Genomic DNA, 21,887 nt, shown 5'->3' on the forward strand with positions numbered 1-21,887 from the left:
CAAATATAGGAAGTGACTTCAAGTAGTATGATGTAGCTACTAAAATAAAATTCAAGAATACGAGGATGAAGAAGCAACAATAAGAGGAAAAGTCCACCAGTAATGTAAAATTCCACTAGACTCGTAGCTATTCTTCTAACTCTGCTTCAAACCCCACAGCACATGCCAGTGTGCTCCAGAGACACTGCTGCTCCAGAATCTCGCATCTCTCCTCCACTGGTGCCTCCATTTGATCTTTATCCTGCCAGGATTCTAGCTGTCCTGGTTTACTCACTTTATTCACTTGTAAACTTATTTACAACAACAAGATTTTAGATATTTTTATAACAAGGCAAAAAATTACCTATATAATTGAACAGCAAACATGGACCCTAAATGATACCACTGGAAATCTAACACAGCACATCTCCTACATGTTGTTAACTGTAGAGCTTGTTGGGTTGTGGTGCATGGCTATCATTTCAGCACTTGGCAGCAGAGGCAGGAGAATCCAGAGTTCAAAGCTAACCCAGACACGAGATGCTATCACAAAACACTCCCCCCAAAGGAGAGTAGCTTACCAAACATATAGTAATGGCCATATGCTAATGGTCAGGTACAGTGTGCTACACAGGTGATTCCAGAGCTCCAGACACTCAGGACGGAGGATTCAATTCAGAGCTTAGGGATCTCCTTCTCCACAAAACAGTTAATGAAATGGGCCTAAAATTCTAAAGACTAAACATATACCATCTTAAAAACAATGTGATGTTTCTTAATATGCATGCTACAGCTTTAGAGACTATTGGTGGAGGGGGAGAAAAAGACATTCTTATTGCAGACACAAGAGGCAATGAATGCTCAATCTTAGTGAGAGCTCAGGCTAGTAAAACTAAGTAACAAACACATTAATAAACATGAACACCACCACAAAGGTTAACAGATACATTAGTGAAATAAACAAGAAGGTTTTATTTTTTTTCAAATGTAACTTTTTTAGGGAAAGTGGAAAAGAAAGAGGACTTCATAATAATTACGGGACCACCCTCAGGAAATACTTAGGCTAAAGAATATCTTCCTAATAAAAAGACAGTAAGAAAACAAAACAAAACAAAACCCTAGAACTGCGAGCGCCAGGCTGTGCAGGTACTGAGGTGTACAGTATGGAGATGGAAGTGTTTTCTTCTGTGGCTCCCTTTCTAAATACAATTAGCTTTCAAAGAGTGGTATAACTAGCCAAGTTGGAGACTCTAAATGCTTGTTGTGGTCTCTTTATGGAGACGGAATTATAAAGTACAAGAGCAGATGCAAGGACAGCAACTGAGAAGTAAGGAATGGCACTGAGATGGAAAGAGGTGGAATATAGTTCAGATACAGTGGCAATAAGATTTGCTGATGAACTGAATAGGATACAAAGAAATCGAAGAATTCAAAATTACTCATGAGTTATTAAAATAAGCAAATTAAAATTAAAGCATAAAAGGACTGCTAAGGGCTGGTGAGATGGCTCAGCAAGTAAAGACATTTTCCGCCATAAACTTGGCATGCACACACACACACATGTACACACAAACACACCACAGCACAAACGTAATTTTTTTTAAAAGAGTTTAAAAGAAAAGGACTCAGTTGGACCATTAAGGGGATGGGAAGGACAGGAGGCTGCAATACTTTTATTTTGGACATATTATTAAATTTAAAATCACTGAAAACATCCAAAACAGTCCCAAGTAATAATTAGACAAAATAATCTGAAACTTGGGGCTGTAAGACAAGACTTAAATGCACCTTTGGGAATCATACAGTAGAGGAAATCGCAGATGGATAGAGTTTATGTAGAAAAGACAAGAGAGTCATCCTGAGAGGTTCAACCACAGTACTCAATCAAAGTAGACAGAAAAAGAAAAACTAACGACGTTTATTAGAAGCTGAGCCATGATGGAGAATAAGAGCAAACAGCATGTGTGGTGTAAATATCAAGAAAGGCAAGAAGGGAAAGACTGTTAAATGCAACCGAATCAAAGCTCTATGAAGGCACCGACAGAAATGTTCTCATGATTGGCACGATGCAGCTCACTGGTGACTGCCAAAATTTCTACAGGAAAAGGAGGCCGAAAAGCAGCTTTGAGTTGGTCCATGAATAAATGGGGAGGGTGTGAAACGGGGCTGAAGAGAAATGAGGAAGTGAAGAAGCAGAGCCTTATTTGGAGGAATGTAGGATGGTTGAGAAAGGCTTTCTTTCAGATAACAGTATGTTTGTGACTAGAAGGAAAAATTCAGCAGAAAAGGCAATAATGGCACAGGAAAAGAAGTGACTCTGGGGAGGCAGGGGACCAGGAGTCTTTCCCTGGGAAGCTGGAAAGGCAGGCTTCAAACTGATCTGGCCAGGTGTAAGAGGAGGAGTTACATTTCTTCCAGGCAACCTACATGTGCGCATTAGGAAGTTGAAGTGGTCCAGAAAATGAGTGTTTCCGCTCTTCACTGCGATGAAGCTTGCAGCTTATGGAGGGGAGAAGGGCAAGCCAGAGTACTTTAAAAGCCAGGAAAGGGCAAAATAAACACGCAAAGGCGCTGAGAGGAAGAGTGCTCTGAAGTGTTCACTGAGATTTGTGGTGCGACGTTCACCATCATCGCCAGAGGATTCAGGTGTAGACTACGGACCCTGAAACACTGCAGCAAGTTTTCAGTCTCACTGCCTGTGGCCAAGTACTCACAATGACAAAGGAAGGTGTAAACGCGCACATGAAGAGGTATCCGCAGCAGGCTGAGCACAGAGAACAGTCATATCCACATGTCCAGCTTTACACGACGTGCTGACAGACACCACAGCTCTAGACTGACATTCCCACCTACCACAGTCTCACAATGGACAATTCCCAGGGTCTATTAAGCCGTCTAGACTTGGATGGGCTTTGGTAAGCACAGAATGATCAGAAAAGAAAACAAAAACATTTCGTCCTTCCAGATGAGATGTCAGGCTGTAGGATGATGGAAGGGTTACTGCCGAAACAGCTGTAAGTGTAATCTATAGCTCACACCAAATCATTCTCCTCAGAACTGGTACTCTTTTAGACCCGGGAAAATATTCTACCATAGTGTGTAAAAGTTAAGCAACATTCTCAATCTACTAATTCAAAAACAATCCCTTTCTTTAAAATTTTTATGGACAAAGGTACCAAATAATATTCAAACAATGATCATTTGGCCGTCACAAAAGCATTCTTCAGCGCTTAGTCTATCAGACCTAAAAGGCGTTCAGCAGCTTAAACCTGGTATAAAAATGCACAGCACAGCTAAGAAAAAACATTTCTTAAAAGGCTCCAAGAATATTTAACTCACAAATGTATTTAAGAAACAATTGGAACTAGTTAAGATTCAATACAACTTACAACTAGTCTACAGAGTCTTTTTAGCTAAGTTTTCTCAATAACTTAGAATTGCTTACAGACTTTCAGAATATTTGCAATAACACTAGCACTTTTAAAAAATCCCGATCTTGAACCTTACAGAGGACCTGGATTCAGTTCCTAGCAGCTGCGTGGGGGCTCAAAACTGGGCTAACTCCAGGCCAAGGAGGCTGATGTTCTCTTCTGGCCTCCTCAGGCACAAAGTGCAAATGTGCATGGGCAGGCAATATAGACACAGAAAACAAAAGTAAGTATTTTAAAGTTTTTCTTATCTTTACTAATTTCACTAGTTTGGGTCTACTTTCAACTCCTTTGACCCTGTTTCTCAAAGCATTCCAAGTATTTTATTTTCCCTCAAGCTGAAATGCCATGTGAAATGTGAAAGAGATGGCTTTCTAATTCGGCTTTAGCTTACTGTTTTGATAAACTATACACAGTGTTAACAGTTATGCAGCTAACTCTATTATTCCCATAGAAAGTGAATATTAATTATCAAAAATGAAAGATAATGATCAAACTACTTAATTCAAATACCCCATTATCTGGGATCTAGCATCGGTGACAACTTGGAGGTGAAGCTGTTAGGAAACTGTCAGAGGTCTTACTTTAGGTACCAGCATTAATACTAACTATATTCCTTGATACTATTTTTGTTCTGTATTAAGTAAAATGCCTCCTTAGAAGAATTTAAAAATAATAGACAAATGATTTTTACTATATTTAAAAGTACACAGTTAAAATTTCAAGTAGACTATATATTTACTGAAATTATTGTAAATAGTATATTCCATAGTTGGGGTGGGAAAAACATGAGAAGTTACTGTACTGAGAGAAAAATGTGTTAACAGATTTTATGAACTGATATTTTTGACTAACATCAAGTACTATAAAGATAAAGAATTAGTAAGATAATTCTTTTTCATAAATATAGTAGGAAAATAATTCTTCTGGCAAAGTATACTACATTTTTGAGAAGGGACCACTGCAGGTTCACTATTTTCAATATACTCAAAGTACTTAATAATTTGAAGAAAAATTGAAAATATAAATACAATGGAAATAATAATAATGAAATATATTTTCTTGTCATTTTAATAGAGATCTAGAACAGTATTTTGGTTAATAATGGTTTGTAAAATAATCTTTCAGTGTATTACACTATGTCAAAATACTACCTGCTATTACCTTAAATAAAATTACCTTATATAAATTAAAGATTCACTATTTGTAAAAATTCATGAAAACTAGACACGCTTGAATTTTGTGTTTAAGTTTGCTTGTATATTAAAAATGATTTTGGTTACTTATTCCAGCAAGAAGTTACTGTGATTTACAATCTTTCAGAACAGACTAGGTGTTCCTCGGTGTTCAGAGATCAGCACATGAACTTGAAGAATAGCATCCTCACCTGACTGATGATGTGCATGGTGTCCAGACGCCTCAACAGACTGCCTCGGTTCACTGTCTGGGCAAGACAGCAACGAGCTGGAACGAGGGCTTTCTATGGCGGCTGTGGCTGCCTGAGCCTGAACTGGATCTGTAGAGGATGTAGAAGGCTGAAGAAGTGCAGCTGGCATGTCTACATCCATTGCAGTTTCACACACTTCCAAATTAGGACTTGATGGAACCGTAGGAAGAGTTGAAACATCTGGCTGATTTGTTCCACCTTCAAAAAAGCACATGTTAAAGCAAACCCAAGTTTCTAAAAGATCTATTCATTTTAAATTACATGTGAGTGATCTGGTGACATGAACCTAGGTGCCTGCAGAGGGCAGAAGAGGATTCGGGATCTCCATAACTGGAGTTTCTGACAGTTGTGAACAGCCATGTGGATTCTGGGAACTGAACTCAGCTCACCTTCAAGAGCAGTGAGTGTTCTTACCAACTCTTAATTGCTCTTGATCCATCTTCTCCAGCCTCAAACTCAAATTTCAAATGCAAAAAATAAACACAAAACAAACCTCTACAGAAATATTCTGAAAACACACAGCAACATAAAATTTCAGTGTTCTAGTCAGTCTATGTCAACTTGACACAAGCTAGAGGCTGACAAAAAGGGAGCTTCCGTTGAGAACATGCTTCCATACGAGCTAGCTACAAGGCGTTTTCTTCACTAGTGATTGATGGAGAGGGTCCAGCCCATTGTTGGTGGTGTCATCCCTGGGCCACTGGTCCTGGTATTTTAAGAAAACAGGCCGAGCAAGCTAAGAAGGGCAAGCTAGTAAGCAGCACTCCTCTGTAGCCACTGCATCAGCTCCTGCCTCCAGGTTCCTGCTCTGTTTGAGTTCCTGTCCTGTCTTCCTTCAAGGATGAACAGTGATACTAAAGAGTAAGCCGAATAAACCCTTTCCTCCCCTGATTGCTTTTGGTTATCACAGCACTAGAAGCCCTAACTAACACACTCAGTGTATCAGTTATGGCCACTGGTGGTTTGGTCCACTTAATCAAACAGTCTAATCAACAGGGATAAGAATAAATGACATATTCTTGTGAAAATAATCAATCTTGGGCCAGAATGATGGTTAAGCAGGTAAGGAAACTTGCTGACAAGCCGGACTGAGTTTGGAAACTGACCTCCACATACACACTCACACATATATACCAAGTTGTTTTCTGACCCCCACATGCATACTCACACATATACACACATCAAAGAGATAGATGAAAAATTTTAAATAATTACTTTTTCTAATTATATACATACACTTATCTTTAAAGCTTTGCAGACTTCCAATTTTCAAAGTGTATTGATTGGAAAGGGACTTAAAATTAAAAATCTTTTGTTTTGTGTATTTTGAAATTTTGGGTCTAGTGGAATCAGAAGAGAGTTATGACTACATTGGTTACAAAATGCAGTTCGGTTATCAGTTAGATAATATCAACAAAAACTATCTACCAGCTGGGTGTAGTGATGCACAACTTTAATCTCAGGACTCAGGAGGCAAAGGCAGAAGATCTGAGTTCAAGGCCAGCCTCGTCTATAGTACATGTTCTAGGACAGCCGAGCTACACAGAGAAACCTTGTCTTGAGATGCAAATAAATAAAGTAAAATAAAATAACACGCGGACCAGCCACACAAAATCCAAAAACAAAAAAGAAAAAGCAGTTTTGCCCTAAGCAGTTTTACCAGCTCTCTAGTGATTTAACCAGTAAGACAAATTACCTCTGGGCCGAGGTCTTCCTCTTCCTCTGTTGCTTTGTGCAACTTCACTTGCTTCTTCAAACCACCTTGATAACATATCAGACATTCTCTGCATCAGTGACACATTGGGACTTTGCTCTCCTATTACAACATAAATTTTATCAGTAAGTTTAGCAAAAAGTCAGGATCTTTAAATAATACAAAAACCTAGATCTGTAGATCTGAAGGCCTAGAAATCTAAAATTCTAGAAATTAAAAATTAAATTGCCTAAGTAATTTTACATGAACAGATAAAAAGTTATCAGAGTCCCATCACATTTTATAATAATTACATGAGTAAGTACCCATGGGTCTCCTCTCCATCTATGCCTGTTCCTAGGTAACTTTATATCTCCCACTCTTGCTCCATCACTTGTCTATTTACACTTAGAAATGTGCTCTGGGAGGAGCTTATGAACTCCAAGTGGAATAAATTGAAGGAAAGGCTTGCTCTCTCACTACATTATCAAACACAGACATAAAATAACCTTGGGTCTTTAATTTCCCTAAAACAATTCTTGTTACTGTAAAGTTCCAGGTATTTGATGAGATTAAGTCATTCAGGGCTGTATGGCCTCAGATAGTTGCAACTAGCTGACGGAAAATGTATTTTGTCTTTTCAGTGTTACATGTTTTCTTAGTTCAAACAAATATATTTGTTTGCTTTTCCTCTTTAAGGGCATTTGATTTTGTTACACCGTGGGAAATATTAAGAACATTTTATGTCTTAAGTGCTGAGGATATCAAGGGCATTTTAAATGGAAGTATAAAAACAACACTCATGTGGCTTAAAGCAGGGAGACTTGGGAGTTATGATTAGTGTCACAAGCGTCCTGGAAGCCAGTGTGACTAAATAGCAAGGAGAACTGTCAGGGGTACAGAGCAAGACATAGGTTCAAAAGTCAAAACAAACAAAAAGTATGAGGTTAGATTAAAAATGTAATAATTATATAATTCTTTCATTTGGTCTGTTTTTTGAAGACAGAGTCTCTTCATTCTATAGCCCAGGCTGGTCTGGAAATTACTATGTAGTCCTTGAATTTCCAATAATCTTTCTGCCTCAGCCTTCAAAGGCCTGGGATTACAGGTATGGAAGCCACCTTTACATATTGTAACTTTATATTTTATAAAAGTGAACCAAGGATAATATACTTAGGAATACTGTTTTATAAAAGGTCTAATAATAGTTTGAACACAATTTTGGTTATAGATTTATTAAATGAAATATATTCAGATGAATTGTTTTAAAGTTATATATATCTACATGTATGTATGTACATGCTTATGTATATGTATATGTATCTATGTATATAAAGGTTAAATATACATATCTAGTGACTCAGCCATTCCACTTCTAGGAATTTATCCTATGATGTACTAGCACAAATTTACCAAATTATTCTTATTAAGATTTCATTGTAGCATCATTTACAATTGAAAATAATGGAGATAAGGGGTAGAGAAATGACTCAGAGGTTAAGAGCACTTAGTGCTCTTCAGAAGTACTCAGGTTGAGTTCCCAGCATCCACAAGGTGGCTCACAACCATCTATGACTCCAGTGCCAGAAGATCTGATGCCTCCCTTCTGACCTCCACCACAGCACGAGGCACAACATAGTATACATGCAGCCAAAAGCACTTATACAGACAAGATAAATAAATCTTTAAATACCACATGTCACAAAAATCTGGCCAAAATATAGTTACCATCTCGTTCTCGTTCACTTTCTGGCCGTGCTCTGGGACCAGTATCTGACCAATCACCACGAAGTCTCAAGCGCTTAACTGGAGGCTGTCGTAACTGAAATGTAATCAATCATAAGCAGATTCTATGTGAGTCTCAAGAAGAATGGGTTTGGCAGACACTATTGCATACGCCAGCAAGATTTTGCTGACAGGACCCTGATATAGCTATGCCAGTGCCTGGCAAACACAGAAGTGGATGCTCACAGTCATCTATTGGATGGAACACAGGGCGCCTAAAGAAGGAGTTAGAGAAAGTACCCAAGGAGCTGAAGGGGTCTGCAACCCTATAGGAGGAACAACAATATGAACTAACCAGTACCCCACAGAACTGTGTCTCTAGTTGCATATGTAGAGGAGAGGCCCTTGGTCTTGTGAAGATCATATGCCCCAGTACAGGGGAATGCCAGAGCCAGGAAGGAGGAGTGGGTGGGTTGGGGAGCAGGGCGGAGGGAGGGTATAGGGGACTTTCTGAATAACATTTGAAATATAAATGAAGAAAATATCTAATAAAAAATTTTAAAATAGAAAAAAAAGTTGCCATTTCAAAATTTAAAAAAGAAGAAGAATGGGTTTGCTTTCAGTTTTTATTCTGGTGATAGGGTTTGAATCCCTGTGCATCCAAGGTAAATACTGTACCACTGAATTAATCTCTAGTCCTCAATTCTTACAGCATACTTTAATGGAGCATTTCCATCCCCAAATTGTCTTTAAGTACAGAAATGAGATGTTAGATGGAATGTTACATGAAACATTGCTCAATGCTGTCTCAGTCTTCCACCGTGCTTGTGATGATGAGCACTGGAGCTACAGTCCATACTTGCTATTTCCAACTGGAAAATCACAAATACAAATACAATTGGAAACTGTATACACGAAAGCTAGGTTTACTAGTGCCAGTCTGCAATCCCAGGTGAGGCAGGAAGATCATAAATTCATTACCTATTTAAGCTATGAATAACAACAGCCTAAGAAACTTACTAGCATCTTGTCTCAAAATTAAATAGAAAAAGAGGAAGAGGAAGAGGAAGAGGAAGGGAGGGTTGGTGGTGGGGTGGCTGTCCAGATGAGATACAGTTCTGTGGTAGGGCATGTCCTTCAATTTAATCCCCAGGAAGGGAGAGAAGGGTGTAAACTAAGAGAGAAGGAAGAAGAAATGAATAAACCACATATAATGACTTCTAATCACTGTCCAGCTGACAGCAGGACAGTCAATCACCTGGACCTACCACACCATAAAGATAACATTTTTTACCTTTCTTTCTTTTTTTAAAGATTTATTTATTTATTATTATATGTAAATACACTGTAGCTGCCTTCAGACACACCAGAAGAGGGCGTCAGATCTCATTACGGATGGTTGTGAGCCACCATGTGGTTGCTGGGATTTGAACTCAGGACCTTTGGAATAGGAGTCAGTGCTCTTAACTGCTAAGCCATCGCTCTAGCCCCCCCCCTTTTTTAACCTTTCTAAAACAATTCTCTAGGTCTCCCCAGTATCTATTCCACCCATTCACCATTGCTTCAAACTTTCTCCATTTTCTGCCACTGTTCTTACCAAGTAACTTTTTCTCCTACTTAAAACAAAACAAAAAACCAGAATTACCATACGACCCAGCTATACAATTCCTGGCACATATATATGTGTGTAAGTGTGAGTGAGTGAGTGTGCGTGTGTGTGTGTGTGAGAGAGAGAAAGAGAGAGAAAGAGAGAGAGAGAGAGAGAGAGAGACAAGAGAAAGGGAGACAGACAGACAGACAGACAAAAGGTCTTCATGGCCTTCCACAGAGATAGCTTGCTCACCCATGGTTACTGCTGCTCTACTCAAATGAACAGAAAATGCACATTGCACATGTGATACATAGACGCAGTGAGATACAGTTCATCTGTAAAGAAAAGTGAAATCATGGCATCTGAGGGGAAAAGATGGGACAGGAAAGTGTAAGATCAAGCAAGGAACACAAACTAAGAAAAACCTGCATGTTACGCCGCATATGTGAACCTAGCCTACAATAGAGATATGTGTGTGTATTTGTAAATTTGTATACACACATGAAAATGTAGCTAAAGTTCAAAAATGTAGAAAGGAGAACAAGAAAGGGTTATATTTGGTGACGAAGGTGGAGTGTAAGCAGAAGGATGCATTAGCGATGCAAGCAGATATGAACCTAATTACTTTCTAATTTTTGTAATAACATGAATTCAACTTCCCATGTATTTTTATATCCCCAAATAATCCAACATGTGTCATTTATTTGGCAGTGATTGTGAACAGTTTTCTTTTTAATCCCATTCACCACTAGAGCAATAACAATTAGATGTGACTAGTCTTACTGACCCACTTGAAAGGTGATTTTTCCCCAAAATTTGTTCTACAATATACAAAGTATGGCTTAATAAAATAAAATAAAACACGAATTTTCTCACCTAGATTCTATGAATTCACTCCTCCTTGCAGCTTCCTAACTCCTAGTCATTCCCAGTCTGTCAGCCGCGCTCCGAGCCCAGTGTTCCCTTGTGCTTCCTACTGCCTTTCTTCAACCCTCAAACACCACTCTGCTCTTCCTCTATCCATTTCTTCTCACAATATGCTGAAAGTTTGTTTACTGATACAAAGAAAACCTGTTTCCTGAGAGCTCACATATCTCTTTACTTTACTATGAGGCATGAAGAGAGTGTACATTTACTCCACTATTGCTCTCAATCCAACATACTCAGTGTTTCCCTTGTGTTTTGGTTTTTTATCTTTACACTGCCATGGTCACCAAATGTTCTAGTTTGCTTTCTACTGCTGTGATAAACATGACCAAAGCAACTTGGAGAGTAAAGGGTTACTTCACCTCGCAGCTTATCGTCAATCATGAAGGGAAGTCAGGGCAAGAGCTCAAGCAGGAACCAAAAGAGAGTGCACAGAGGATTGTGACTTGCTGCTTTGGTCTCCATGGTCAGTCTGCTTCCTTATACAACCCAAGAGCACCTGCCCAAGAGTGGCAGTGCCCACAGCGGGTTGGGCCTTCACACATCAGTCATTAATCAAGAAAATGCCTCCATAGACATGCCCACAGGACAAACTAATGGAGGCAATTCTGTAATTGAGATTCTCTCTTCCCAGGTATATCTAGGTTTGTATCAAGTTGACAAAAACTAACTTGTACAACAAAGAATAAACACTTGCCAAATTCATGGTATTGAATGATCATGGTAAATGGTCATTAGTGGAGGCCGGTGAGAGACAGGCTGTGGGTAAATAAGGTAAATAAATGTTTTTGCTGCCAAATCTAATGACATTCATTCTAGGAATCAACATAGGGCAGAAAGAATCAACTCTTAAAAGTTGTCCTCTGATCTCTGTATGTGTACCATGGCATGTATACAGATGCATACATACATATATACATATACACAACATATAAACAAATTAGAGGTAATTACTAAGCTCAATAATCAATCAGCTTCCAAGTCAAATAGCACCTCTTAAAATCTATATAAGAAGTTGGGTATAGTAAGGCACACCTATAAGCCCAGCACTGAGGAAGGGAGTCAAAGACAGGAGGATGCCTGGAGCTTGCTGGCTTAAATGAAGGGGCCATATCTTTATATCATCATTTTCTTAAGTTTAACATAGAAAAAAGTGTATAGAAGGTGCCTAATAAATAATTTCTGGATTAAGAATAGCTGATCTAAATTATTACTGTCAAAATTTTAACAAACTGTCAAATGAAAAATTATGGAAATTAAGAAGATAGCTCCTTAATTTCATACACATACATAACTATTGGTCAAATATGAGTATCATTTATTTTTATAATTCAGATTTTAAAATTATTGTCTTTAATTTGGTTAATACAACAAAGCATACTAAGAAAAGCATTTTCATAAAAATGATTCAGCATTTTCCCTGATGACATCATCATCTAAGGAGTCTATGATAGCAAAGTTGGCTGGCCCACTTAAAATGTCTGCGCACTTCCAAATTTTTCATTATCTCTCAGTCACAGAGTTTGACTGCAACCGTACTTACCTACATATCTCAAAGAGAAATTATATAGCAGCAACAAAATGACACAGCAGAATTCGTTTTCAGCCAGTCCAAAAAAGCTCATAAATCGCTTATAATTTTCCTACTTTATATAAACTTGTTGTCACATTTAATATCCTAAAACTCACCTATAAAATGATTTTTTTCTCATTTTATAATAATTGTCAAGCTCAAATTCTGGAGGTTAGACAAAAGCCAGCATTCATTAGGAACTTGTAAAGCCTGTTCCCCTCTACCAAAGGAACCATTTCCTTTTGGCCAGCAGAGGGGACAAAAGGCTATGGTGGTGTCTATTAGCATACCAGACTCCAGGCTCCCTCAGTATCACTAGTAACTTGTTATACATTTCAAAAGTCCATGCTGGTATTGGCTTTTCTTGCCCTAAATTTCTCTAACTCATGGGCTTCCCTCCGCTCCCCAGCTTCTCATTTCTCCTTATAACCCAGCTACTTTGGCTATGCTCCCTCCCTGTTATCTTCCTCTCTTAGTCTTCACCTCTCACTTTCCCTACCCGCTCTCTCCTTTCACTCCAGTACTCTCTCTGCTCAGGATTTTTCCAGATACCTCTGGCTGAACTCTCCTCCCTCATATCTACAACTAAAACCTTCCCCTCAACCATACCTGAGAGTGGTAGTGCCATCAGTTTATACACACCAGAATTTAGTTTAAATCTCATGAGAATTACACATTTGCTACTGTTCTTCCTTTAAATGTGCAAAATGTTGAGAATATAGCTCAGTGCTTGCCTATCATGTGAGACCCTGGGTCGAAAGCCCAGTACCTGGAATCAAACACCATAAGCTCATTAGCAGACATTTAGCTAGTACCAAACCAGTATTAATAATTAATTCTTTGTGTAGAGAAAGGCCATTGACTTGTTTGAGTTAATTTTATATCCAGCTACTTCACCGAAGCTGTTTATCAGGTTTAGGAGTTCTCTGGTAGAATTTTTAGGGTCACTTATATATACTATCATATCATCTGCAAAAAGTGATATTTTGACTTCCTCTTTTCCAATTTGTATCCCCTTGATCTCCTTTTGTTGTCGAATTGCTCTGGCTAATACTTCAAGTACTATGTTGAAAAGGTAGGGAGAAAGTGGGCAGCCTTGTCTAGTCCCTGATTTTAGTGGGATTGCTTCCAGCTTCTCTCCATTTACTTTGATGTTGGCTACTGGTTTGCTGTAGATTGCTTTTATCACGTTTAGGTATGGGCCTTGAATTCCTGATCTTTCCAAGACTTTTATCATGAATGGGTGTTGGATCTTGTCAAATGCTTTTTCTGCATCTAACGAGATGATCATGTGTTTTTTGTCTTTGAGTTTGTTTATATAATGGATTACATTGATGGATTTTCGTATATTAAACCATCCCTGCATCCCTGGAATAAAACCTACTTGGTCAGGATGGATGATTGCTTTAATGTGCTCTTGGATTCGGTTAGCGAGAATTTTATTGAGGATTTTTGCATCGATATTCATAAGAGAAATTGGTCTGAAGTTCTCTATCTTTGTTGGATCTTTCTGTGGTTTAGGTATCAGAGTAATAGTGGCTTCATAAAATGAGTTGGGTAGAGTACCCTTGTAAGAAGGACACATGCTCCACTATGTTCATAGCAGCCTTATTTATAATAGCCAGAAGCTGGAAAGAACCCAGATGCCCCTCAACAGAGGAATGGATACAGAAAATGTGGTACATCTACACAATGGAGTACTACTCAGCTATTAAAAAGAATGAATTTATGAAATTCCTAGCCAAATGGATGGACCTGGAGGGCATCATCCTGAGTGAGGTAACACATTCACAAAGGAACTCACACAATATGTACTCACTGATAAGTGGATATTAGCCCAAAACCTAGGATAACCAAAATATAAGATACAATTTCCTAAACACATGAAACTCAAGAAAAATGAAGACTGAAGTGTGGACACTATGCCCCTCCTTAGAAGTGGGAACAAAACACCCATGGAAGGAGTTACAGAGACAAAGTTTGGAGCTGAGATGAAAGGATGGACCATGTAGAGACTGCCATATCCAGGGATCCACCCCATAATCAGCATCCAAACGCTGACACCATTGCATACACTAGCAAGATTTTATCGAAAGGACCCAGATGTAGCTGTCTCTTGTGAGACTATGCCGGGGCCTAGCAAACACAGAAGTGGATGCTCACAGTCAGCTAATGGATGGATCACAGGGCTCCCAATGGAGGAGCAAGAGAAAGTACCCAAGGAGCTAAAGGGATCTGCAACCCTATAGGTAGAACAACATTATGAACTAACCAGTACCCTGGAGCTCTTGACTCTAGCTGCATATGTATCAAAAGATGGCCTAGTCGGCCATCACTGGAAAGAGAGGCCCATTGGACAAGCAAACTTTATATACCCCAGTACAGGGGAACGCCAGGGCCAAAAAGGGGGAGTGGGTGGGTAGGGGAGTGGGGGTGGGTGGGTATGGGGGACTTTTGGTATAGCATTGGAAATGTAAATGAGCTAAATACCTAATAAAAAATGGGAAAAAAATAATTAATTCATCTGCTGGGCAGTGGGGGCGCATGCCTTTAATGTAAGTACTCAGGAGAGGCACACGGAGGCAGATCTGAGGGTGAGGCCTGCAGGGGATGAGACATGCTTTTCCGGCCTCTGGCATACAATAAGCATGCACATGATGCACAGACATACATACAAGCAAAACAACTATACATACACAATAATAACTTTTTAAATTAAAAGTATATCTGTAAGCAGTTTTAAAGGTCAGCATGGCTGGCATGTTAGGAAAACCATAACAAGCTAAACCAAACATGTTCCCATAGCTGTACACTGTCTAAAACGCACTATTTCTACCTTCCCGCTTTTATATTTTGTTCACTGTAATTCAATTCTTACATCTACTTTTATATAAATACCTTCTTAAACTTCCCCCACTTTCACATATATATTTTATAGAATGTACTTATGGCTATTGTCACGTGCTAATACTGTGTGAAAAAGAGATACAAGTGGGAGAGAATGAACTGCTGCCTACCTATGTACACTGAACGGTAAGGGGTGGCACTTGGTATAACAGCACACCGAGTCTTTTAGACATCTATCATCACATTTCCTACTGTCTAACTGACTTTTCTCCAAGCATCTACAAAGTTAACAGTTTTCTTACTTCTTTTTAAACTTAGCTCATTTCATTCCTACAGTCCAGTTTATTATCCTATTTTGTTATATGTTCCCTAAATCATAAATTTTTTGGAAATCAATGCATTTACTTATTTATTTGAACAATTAACTTTCCATTTCTATTTTATTTTTGAGACAGCATCATATGTAGCTCAGGACCTCAAACTTAGCGTGACCATCTTAAACTGATCATCTATCCAGCCTTCCCTTGGGAATTGCAGGCCTCTTACTAAGAAGAAAGAATATAGTTTTGAGTAAACTTACCTCTTCTCGCCTCTCCTCTGCAGAAGGAGTTTTAAGTTCTCGTGCAGTATCATCTTTGGGGTCAAAAAGATAGATGTAGTCTGAAGAATAACTGACAAGAATCTCTTGACCATCTTCACTGTAACACAGTGATGTCACTCTGCATGATTTGTTACTAAGATGAGAAGGTATAAATCGAGCAACCATTCCAGTAGTTCCTCGGCCTGCATAATTCCCTAAATAACAGGAATTTAGTCAAAATTAATACTGTTATATACATTAAAAACTCATACTGAATTATAAGATACGTGTAATAATGTAGCAATATAAATCCAAATTACCACTCTCTATATATTCAAGGTTTTCTTTTTAACAGTTATCTTAGTCAGGGTTTCTATTCCTGGACAAAACATCATGACCAAGAAGCAAGTTGGGAGGAAAGGGTTTATTCAGCTTACACGTCCACATTGCTGTTCATCACCAAAGGATGTCAGGACTAGAACTCAAGCAGGTCAGGAAGCAGGAGCTGATGCAGAGGCCATGGAGGGATGTTCTTTACTGGCTTGCCTCCTCTGGTTTGCTTAGCCTGCTCTCTTATAGAACCAAGACTACCAGCCCAGAGATGGTCCCACCCACAAGGCGCCTTTCCCCCTTGATCACTAATTGAGAAAATGCCTTACAGTTGGATCTCATGAAGGCATTTCCTCAACTGAAGCTCCTTTCTCTGTGATAACTCCAGCCTGTGTCAAGTTGACACAAAACTAGCCAGTACAACAGTCAAGAATTTCTAACAAATAAAAGAGAATGGTATAAAGATAACACATGTTCCAGTTTTACTGCTATGACAAACACCAAAAGCAACTTGAGATGGAAAGGTTTAATTTGGCTTATATTCTCAATCACAACCCATCACTGAGGGAAGTCAGGGCAGGAACTCAAACAGGAGCACAGATAGGAACAATGAAGGAAAGCTCCTTACTGGCTTTCCCCCCCTGGCTTGCTCAGCTACCTTTCTTACACAGCCCAGGCCCACAATGGCCTACATCAATTAGCAATTAAGAAAATGTCACATAGGGATACTCACAGGCCAGTCTGACTGAGATAATTACCATTTGAGATTCCCTCCTCGCTGGTGTGTCAAGCTGACACACACAGAGAGCATATTTAAACAAACAAAAAACTCCTTTAGCATAATTCAAAAATCCAGATTACATGATTTGCTGAAATATCTTTTTTTTTTTTTTTTTTTGGTTTTTTTTTTTTCGAGACAGGGTTTCTCTGTGTAGCCCTGGCTGTCCTGGAACTCACTCTGTAGACCAGGCTGTCCTCAAACTCTGAAAACTGCCTGCCTCTGCCTCCTGAGTGCTGGGACTAAAGGCATGTGCCACTACGCCTGGCTGAAATATCATTATTAATAGCTGATTTATGCACTAAATTATCTTCAAATTTCTCATTCAAATTATGATCATTTCTATAACAGCAAACGTGACACTTAGCAAAATAGGTTGAATATAATTCTCATTGTCTATTGGTTACTTACCTATTTAATCACTTATTTTAGAAACCATTATCTATTTTTTGAACAAACATATTACCACAACCTTTTAAAATAACCTCATTAATTTATAAGTGCCAGGATATTAGAATCACTTCTTTGCTTTCACATAGAGCTCAAAATGTTAATAGGTTTGGGGTACAGTATAAACAACTCAAGACAAAGTTAGGCCGAAGATGAAAATAATATGCAATGTAAAATATCATTTTCTATGGCAAAGACCTTTCTTAGCATTTACAAAAATTTGAGATTTTTAAAAATTTATTTTTATGTTTATTGGTATTTTAACCACATGTGTGTGCACTGCCCATGAAAGCCAGAACAGAGCACTGGATCCCCTAGAATTGGAATTACAGATGGCTGTTAGCCACCACAAAGATCCTGGGATATATGTATATATATCATGAGCCATTGTGCCAATAAACAAAAACAATTACTTGGCTTTCCTCAGTTGTGATAGTTATTTTAATTTAGATATTCTCAGATTATTGACTTAATTATGTAGAGTATTACTAGACTAGGAAGAAATCTCAGTACATTCAACAGAATTGTTGCTTAAAATCTTCAACAATGTGTTCTTCTCAAGAACACGAGAGGGTTGGAGAGATGATGGTTAAGTAGCCCAGAGGATGTGAAACTGATTCTCAACATGGGTTGCTCCAGTTGAGTCCCCACCACCTCCATCCCTGAGAAAGCAGCAGGAGCTGCAAGGCCAGCACTGGTCCTCGATACACCCAACCTGCAGCACCTGAAGCACAGCACAGTGGAGCACAGGTGCCAGGAACTGCCAAGAACGTACAACCTCACTCTGCAGCAACCCCAGGCCAAGAACATGGAGGATGCAGAGACCAAGGCTCTTGCCCACTCGCCCACTCGCTCACTCGCTCACTCCCCCTCACAAGCACACAGCAGCACCACAGAGAACTGCTAGAGCCTGAAGGACCTAAGAACTTCACCTTTCTACTCAGTGGAGCTGTGCCAGCACCCAAATTCTTTTTTCTCATCTTCTATGTGTAACTTCCACTCTTGTGTTTATGTCTCATGATGGTTTTGCTTTTATTTGTAAATTGTTTAGTGAGGCTTTAGGACTGTTGTTTATGTTCATCCACTGGTTTATTCTGAGGCAGTCTTTACTATACTCTTCAGCTGCATCTCAAATACTCCCCACTTTTCTTCCTAGATTGATTTCACTTACTGCGATGGTAGGGATGAAATGAAGGACATGTGCATGCCAGGCCAATACTCTACCACTGAGCTGTATCAGTGTGAAACCCTGTTATTTGGCTGCATGGTGGAGATTAGCTTTGAACTCCTGCCTCTGCCTCCCATCCTGGGATTGCAGGCACTGACTACCATGTCTTGTTTATAATCCCAACTTTAATAACTCTGGAAGTCTTCAGTACAATTCAGTGTGATAGCAGAGAGTTAAATTGGCCCAGGAGTGCTAAATTCTAAGGATCCCAAACCACGGTCGAGTCTTGTCCTGCTAAAAATATAAATTGTCTTGCTTCTGTTGAGAGCAATAACTAAGCCTATAATTTGATATTATCTTACGGTTTCACCCAAAATGTGCATATTCAAATTGACAGGACTCCTTATCACAGTCCCCAAGAGAAACTCTCTCAGAATGTAAAGGCCTGAGGATGGGAGGAATGGTGTGAAACACTGTTTTGAATGTGGCATTGCTCCTGCATCCATGGACTCACAGAACTGTGGTCACCTGCACAGTCAGCCACTGACAGTCAAGCACTAACGGTAGCGCAGCATGTGAGGCCTCACCTCTGGCTGAAGGGCTCCTGGTAGTTAATGGGGCTCAGGAAGGAAAGGAATTTTTCTTCCAAGATGTAGCCACTTGGAAATTGCCAAAGTAACTATTGAACTCAATAGGCTATTGAGGGGCAGTGACATGAAAGTAGGAAGGACATGTTGGAAAAGAAGGATTTCAGGGGAGTGAGAGGATACAACAGAAGAATGGAGGGATAAAAATGATCAAAACATATAAATGTGTGAAATTGTCACAGAATTAAAATTTATTAAAAATAAAACAGAAAAACTCTCATCTAGTATTCCTTCCCACTTGATATCTAGGTTGGTTCTTACTGACACTGGTGGTTTCTGCCCAAGGCCACCTTTACTTTTAATAACAAATGTGAATATATATTTATTACTCATCGTTGTATAAATGTACATGCACATGTATCCATGCATAATCTCTTTACTTTGACTTGGGCATAATGAAATGTAGCATATATTGACTCTGCTTAGAATGCTGTGAATATTGCTGCAGTGCTGAATTTATGTCTGATTTTGTAACTGCATGGGCAGCAAATAAGATGGTCTTGTGTCTCTCTGTGGCTTTAAGATGATTAAAACAATGGGTCCCAGAGAATTAGAATTTCCCTAGGACTGTCACATTGGAGGCAGGAAAGACTAAAATCCTGGTGACAGCTGGAGATGACTATGACTTCCTGACAGAGACTTTGCATAGTTCTGCCTACACTGTACACCCCTACACTTCCCGGCTATTGTTTCATCCTTTCTATAAAATTATAATACTGATACAGAAAAGGCAGAGAGAAAGTAGGAACCCTTTTCTCCACAGTATGGCCAAACGTAAATAAATCCATTTTCTTTTTCTTTTTTTTTTCGAGACAGGGTTTCTCTGTATAGCCCTGGCTGTCCTGGAACTCACTCTGTAGACCAGGCTGGCCTCAAACTCAGAAATCCGCCTGCCTCTGCCTCCCAAGTGCTGGGATTAAAGGTGTGCACCACCACACTGTTATAAATCTCTTCTCAGATTTATTTTATGTGTAGAAGTGTTTGCTTGAGAGTGTATGCATGTGAGTGCATGCAGGAGAGGACATGTGCATACCACATGCATTTCTGGTACCCTCAGGAGTGAATTCCTCTGGAACTGGAGTTGGTGTTAGGAACCAAACGTGGGGCTCTCTGTAAGAGCAAAAGTGCTTTTATGCTCTGGGCCATCTTTCCATACCTAATTGTATTCTCAATAATGGGTGGGGTATGTACCTGGGTACAGGTGCTCTCCTAAGGAGATTCCGTATCAGATCCCCTAGAGTCGGATGGCTAAGGGCCATCTGCTGCCATGGTAAGCTGTCTATCTTGAGTGCTGGGAACCAAGCTCTGGTTCCTGTAAAAGCAGCAAATTCTCTTATCCACGGCACCCTCTCCCCAGCGCCTGTTATGAATTGATAAACTGTGCAAGTATCATCCCAATAGTCTTTCTTGCTTTCTTTTTGAGACGAGATCTCATGTCATGCATGCTGGCCTCAAACAGGAATGGCCCTGAACTTCTGATCTTCCTGCCTCGAGCTACAGAGTACTGAGATTACAGCCACACAGCACTATGCCTACTTACCAACAACAGCGTAGTTAAAACTTAGTAACGTACTTTTCCTCTTAGAATAATCTATATTGACAGCCAGCCACCTTCCGGACCGGAGGACAGGTGCCCGCCCGGCTGGGGAGGCGGCCTAAGCCACAGCAGCAGCGGTCGCCATCTTGGTCCGGGACCCGCCGAACTTAGGAAATTAGTCTGAACAGGTGAGAGGGTGCGCCAGAGAACCTGACAGCTTCTGGAACAGGCAGAAGCACAGAGGCGCTGAGGCAGCACCCTGTGTGGGCCGGGGACAGCCGGCCACCTTCCGGACCAGAGGACAGGTGCCCGCCCAGCTGGGGAGGCGGCCTAAGCCACAGCAGCAGCGGTCGCCATCTTGGTCCGGGACCCGCCGAACTTAGGAAATTAGTCTGAACAGGTGAGAGGGTGCGCCAGAGAACCTGACAGCCTCTGGAACAGGCAGAAGCACAGAGGGGCTGAGGCAGCACCCTGTGTGGGCCGGGGACAGCCGGCCACCTTCCGGACCGGAGGACAGGTGCCCGCCCGGCTGGGGAGGCGACCTAAGCCACAGCAGCAGCGGTCGCCATCTTGGTCCGGGACCCGCCGAACTTAGGAAATTAGTCTGAACAGGTGAGAGGGTGCGCCAGAGAACCTGACAGCTTCTGGAACAGGCAGAAGCACAGAGGCGCTGAGGCAGCACCCTGTGTGGGCCGGGGACAGCCGGCCACCTTCCGGACCGGAGGACAGGTGCCCACCCGGCTGGGGAGGCGGCCTAAGCCACAGCAGCAGCGGTCGCCATCTTGGTCCCGGGACTCCAAGGAACTTAGGAATTTAGTCTGCTTAGGTGAGAGTCTGTACCACCTGGGAACTGCCAAAGCAACACAGTGTCTGAGAAAGGTCCTGTTTTGGGCCTTCTTCTTCGGCCAGGAGGAGGTCCAAATACAAGATATCTGCGCACCTTCCCTGTAAGAGAGCTTGCCAGCAGAGAGTGCTCTGAGCACTGAAACTCAGAGGAGAGAATCTGTCTCCCAGGTCTGCTGATAGACGGTAACAGAATCACCAGAAGAACAATCTCTAAACAGAGTCAACTATAACTACTAACTCCAGAGATTACCAGATGGCGAAAGGTAAACGGAGGAATCTTACTAACAGGAACCAAGACCACTCACCATCACCAGAACCCAGCACACCCACTTCGCCCAGTC

At 40.4% G+C, this 21,887-nt stretch overlaps 1 protein-coding gene across 11 annotated transcripts in view; it reads right to left on the bottom strand.

Annotated features, from left to right (window-relative positions):
• Positions 1-21,887, bottom strand: part of Dcaf6 (DDB1 and CUL4 associated factor 6) — a 131,407-nt gene that overhangs the window by 54,364 nt on the left and 55,156 nt on the right. For all 11 annotated transcript variants that reach the window (XR_373618.2, XR_001778389.2, XR_865654.2 and 8 more), the window contains 4 exons: positions 15,791-16,005; positions 8,276-8,369; positions 6,551-6,670; positions 4,795-5,052 (listed from right to left, as the gene is read on the bottom strand). Coding sequence is in view for 8 of the 11 variants with exons in the window: in XM_030243204.1 (XP_030099064.1) it covers positions 4,795-5,052; positions 6,551-6,670; positions 8,276-8,369; positions 15,791-16,005 (687 nt within the window). In the remaining 3 variants the exon portion in view is untranslated. The remainder of the gene's footprint in view (positions 1-4,794; positions 5,053-6,550; positions 6,671-8,275; positions 8,370-15,790; positions 16,006-21,887) is intronic.

The sequence above is a fragment of the Mus musculus genome, chromosome 1 (genome assembly GCF_000001635.26).
Source record: "Mus musculus strain C57BL/6J chromosome 1, GRCm38.p6 C57BL/6J".
NCBI classification, from domain to species: Eukaryota; Metazoa; Chordata; class Mammalia; order Rodentia; family Muridae; genus Mus; species Mus musculus.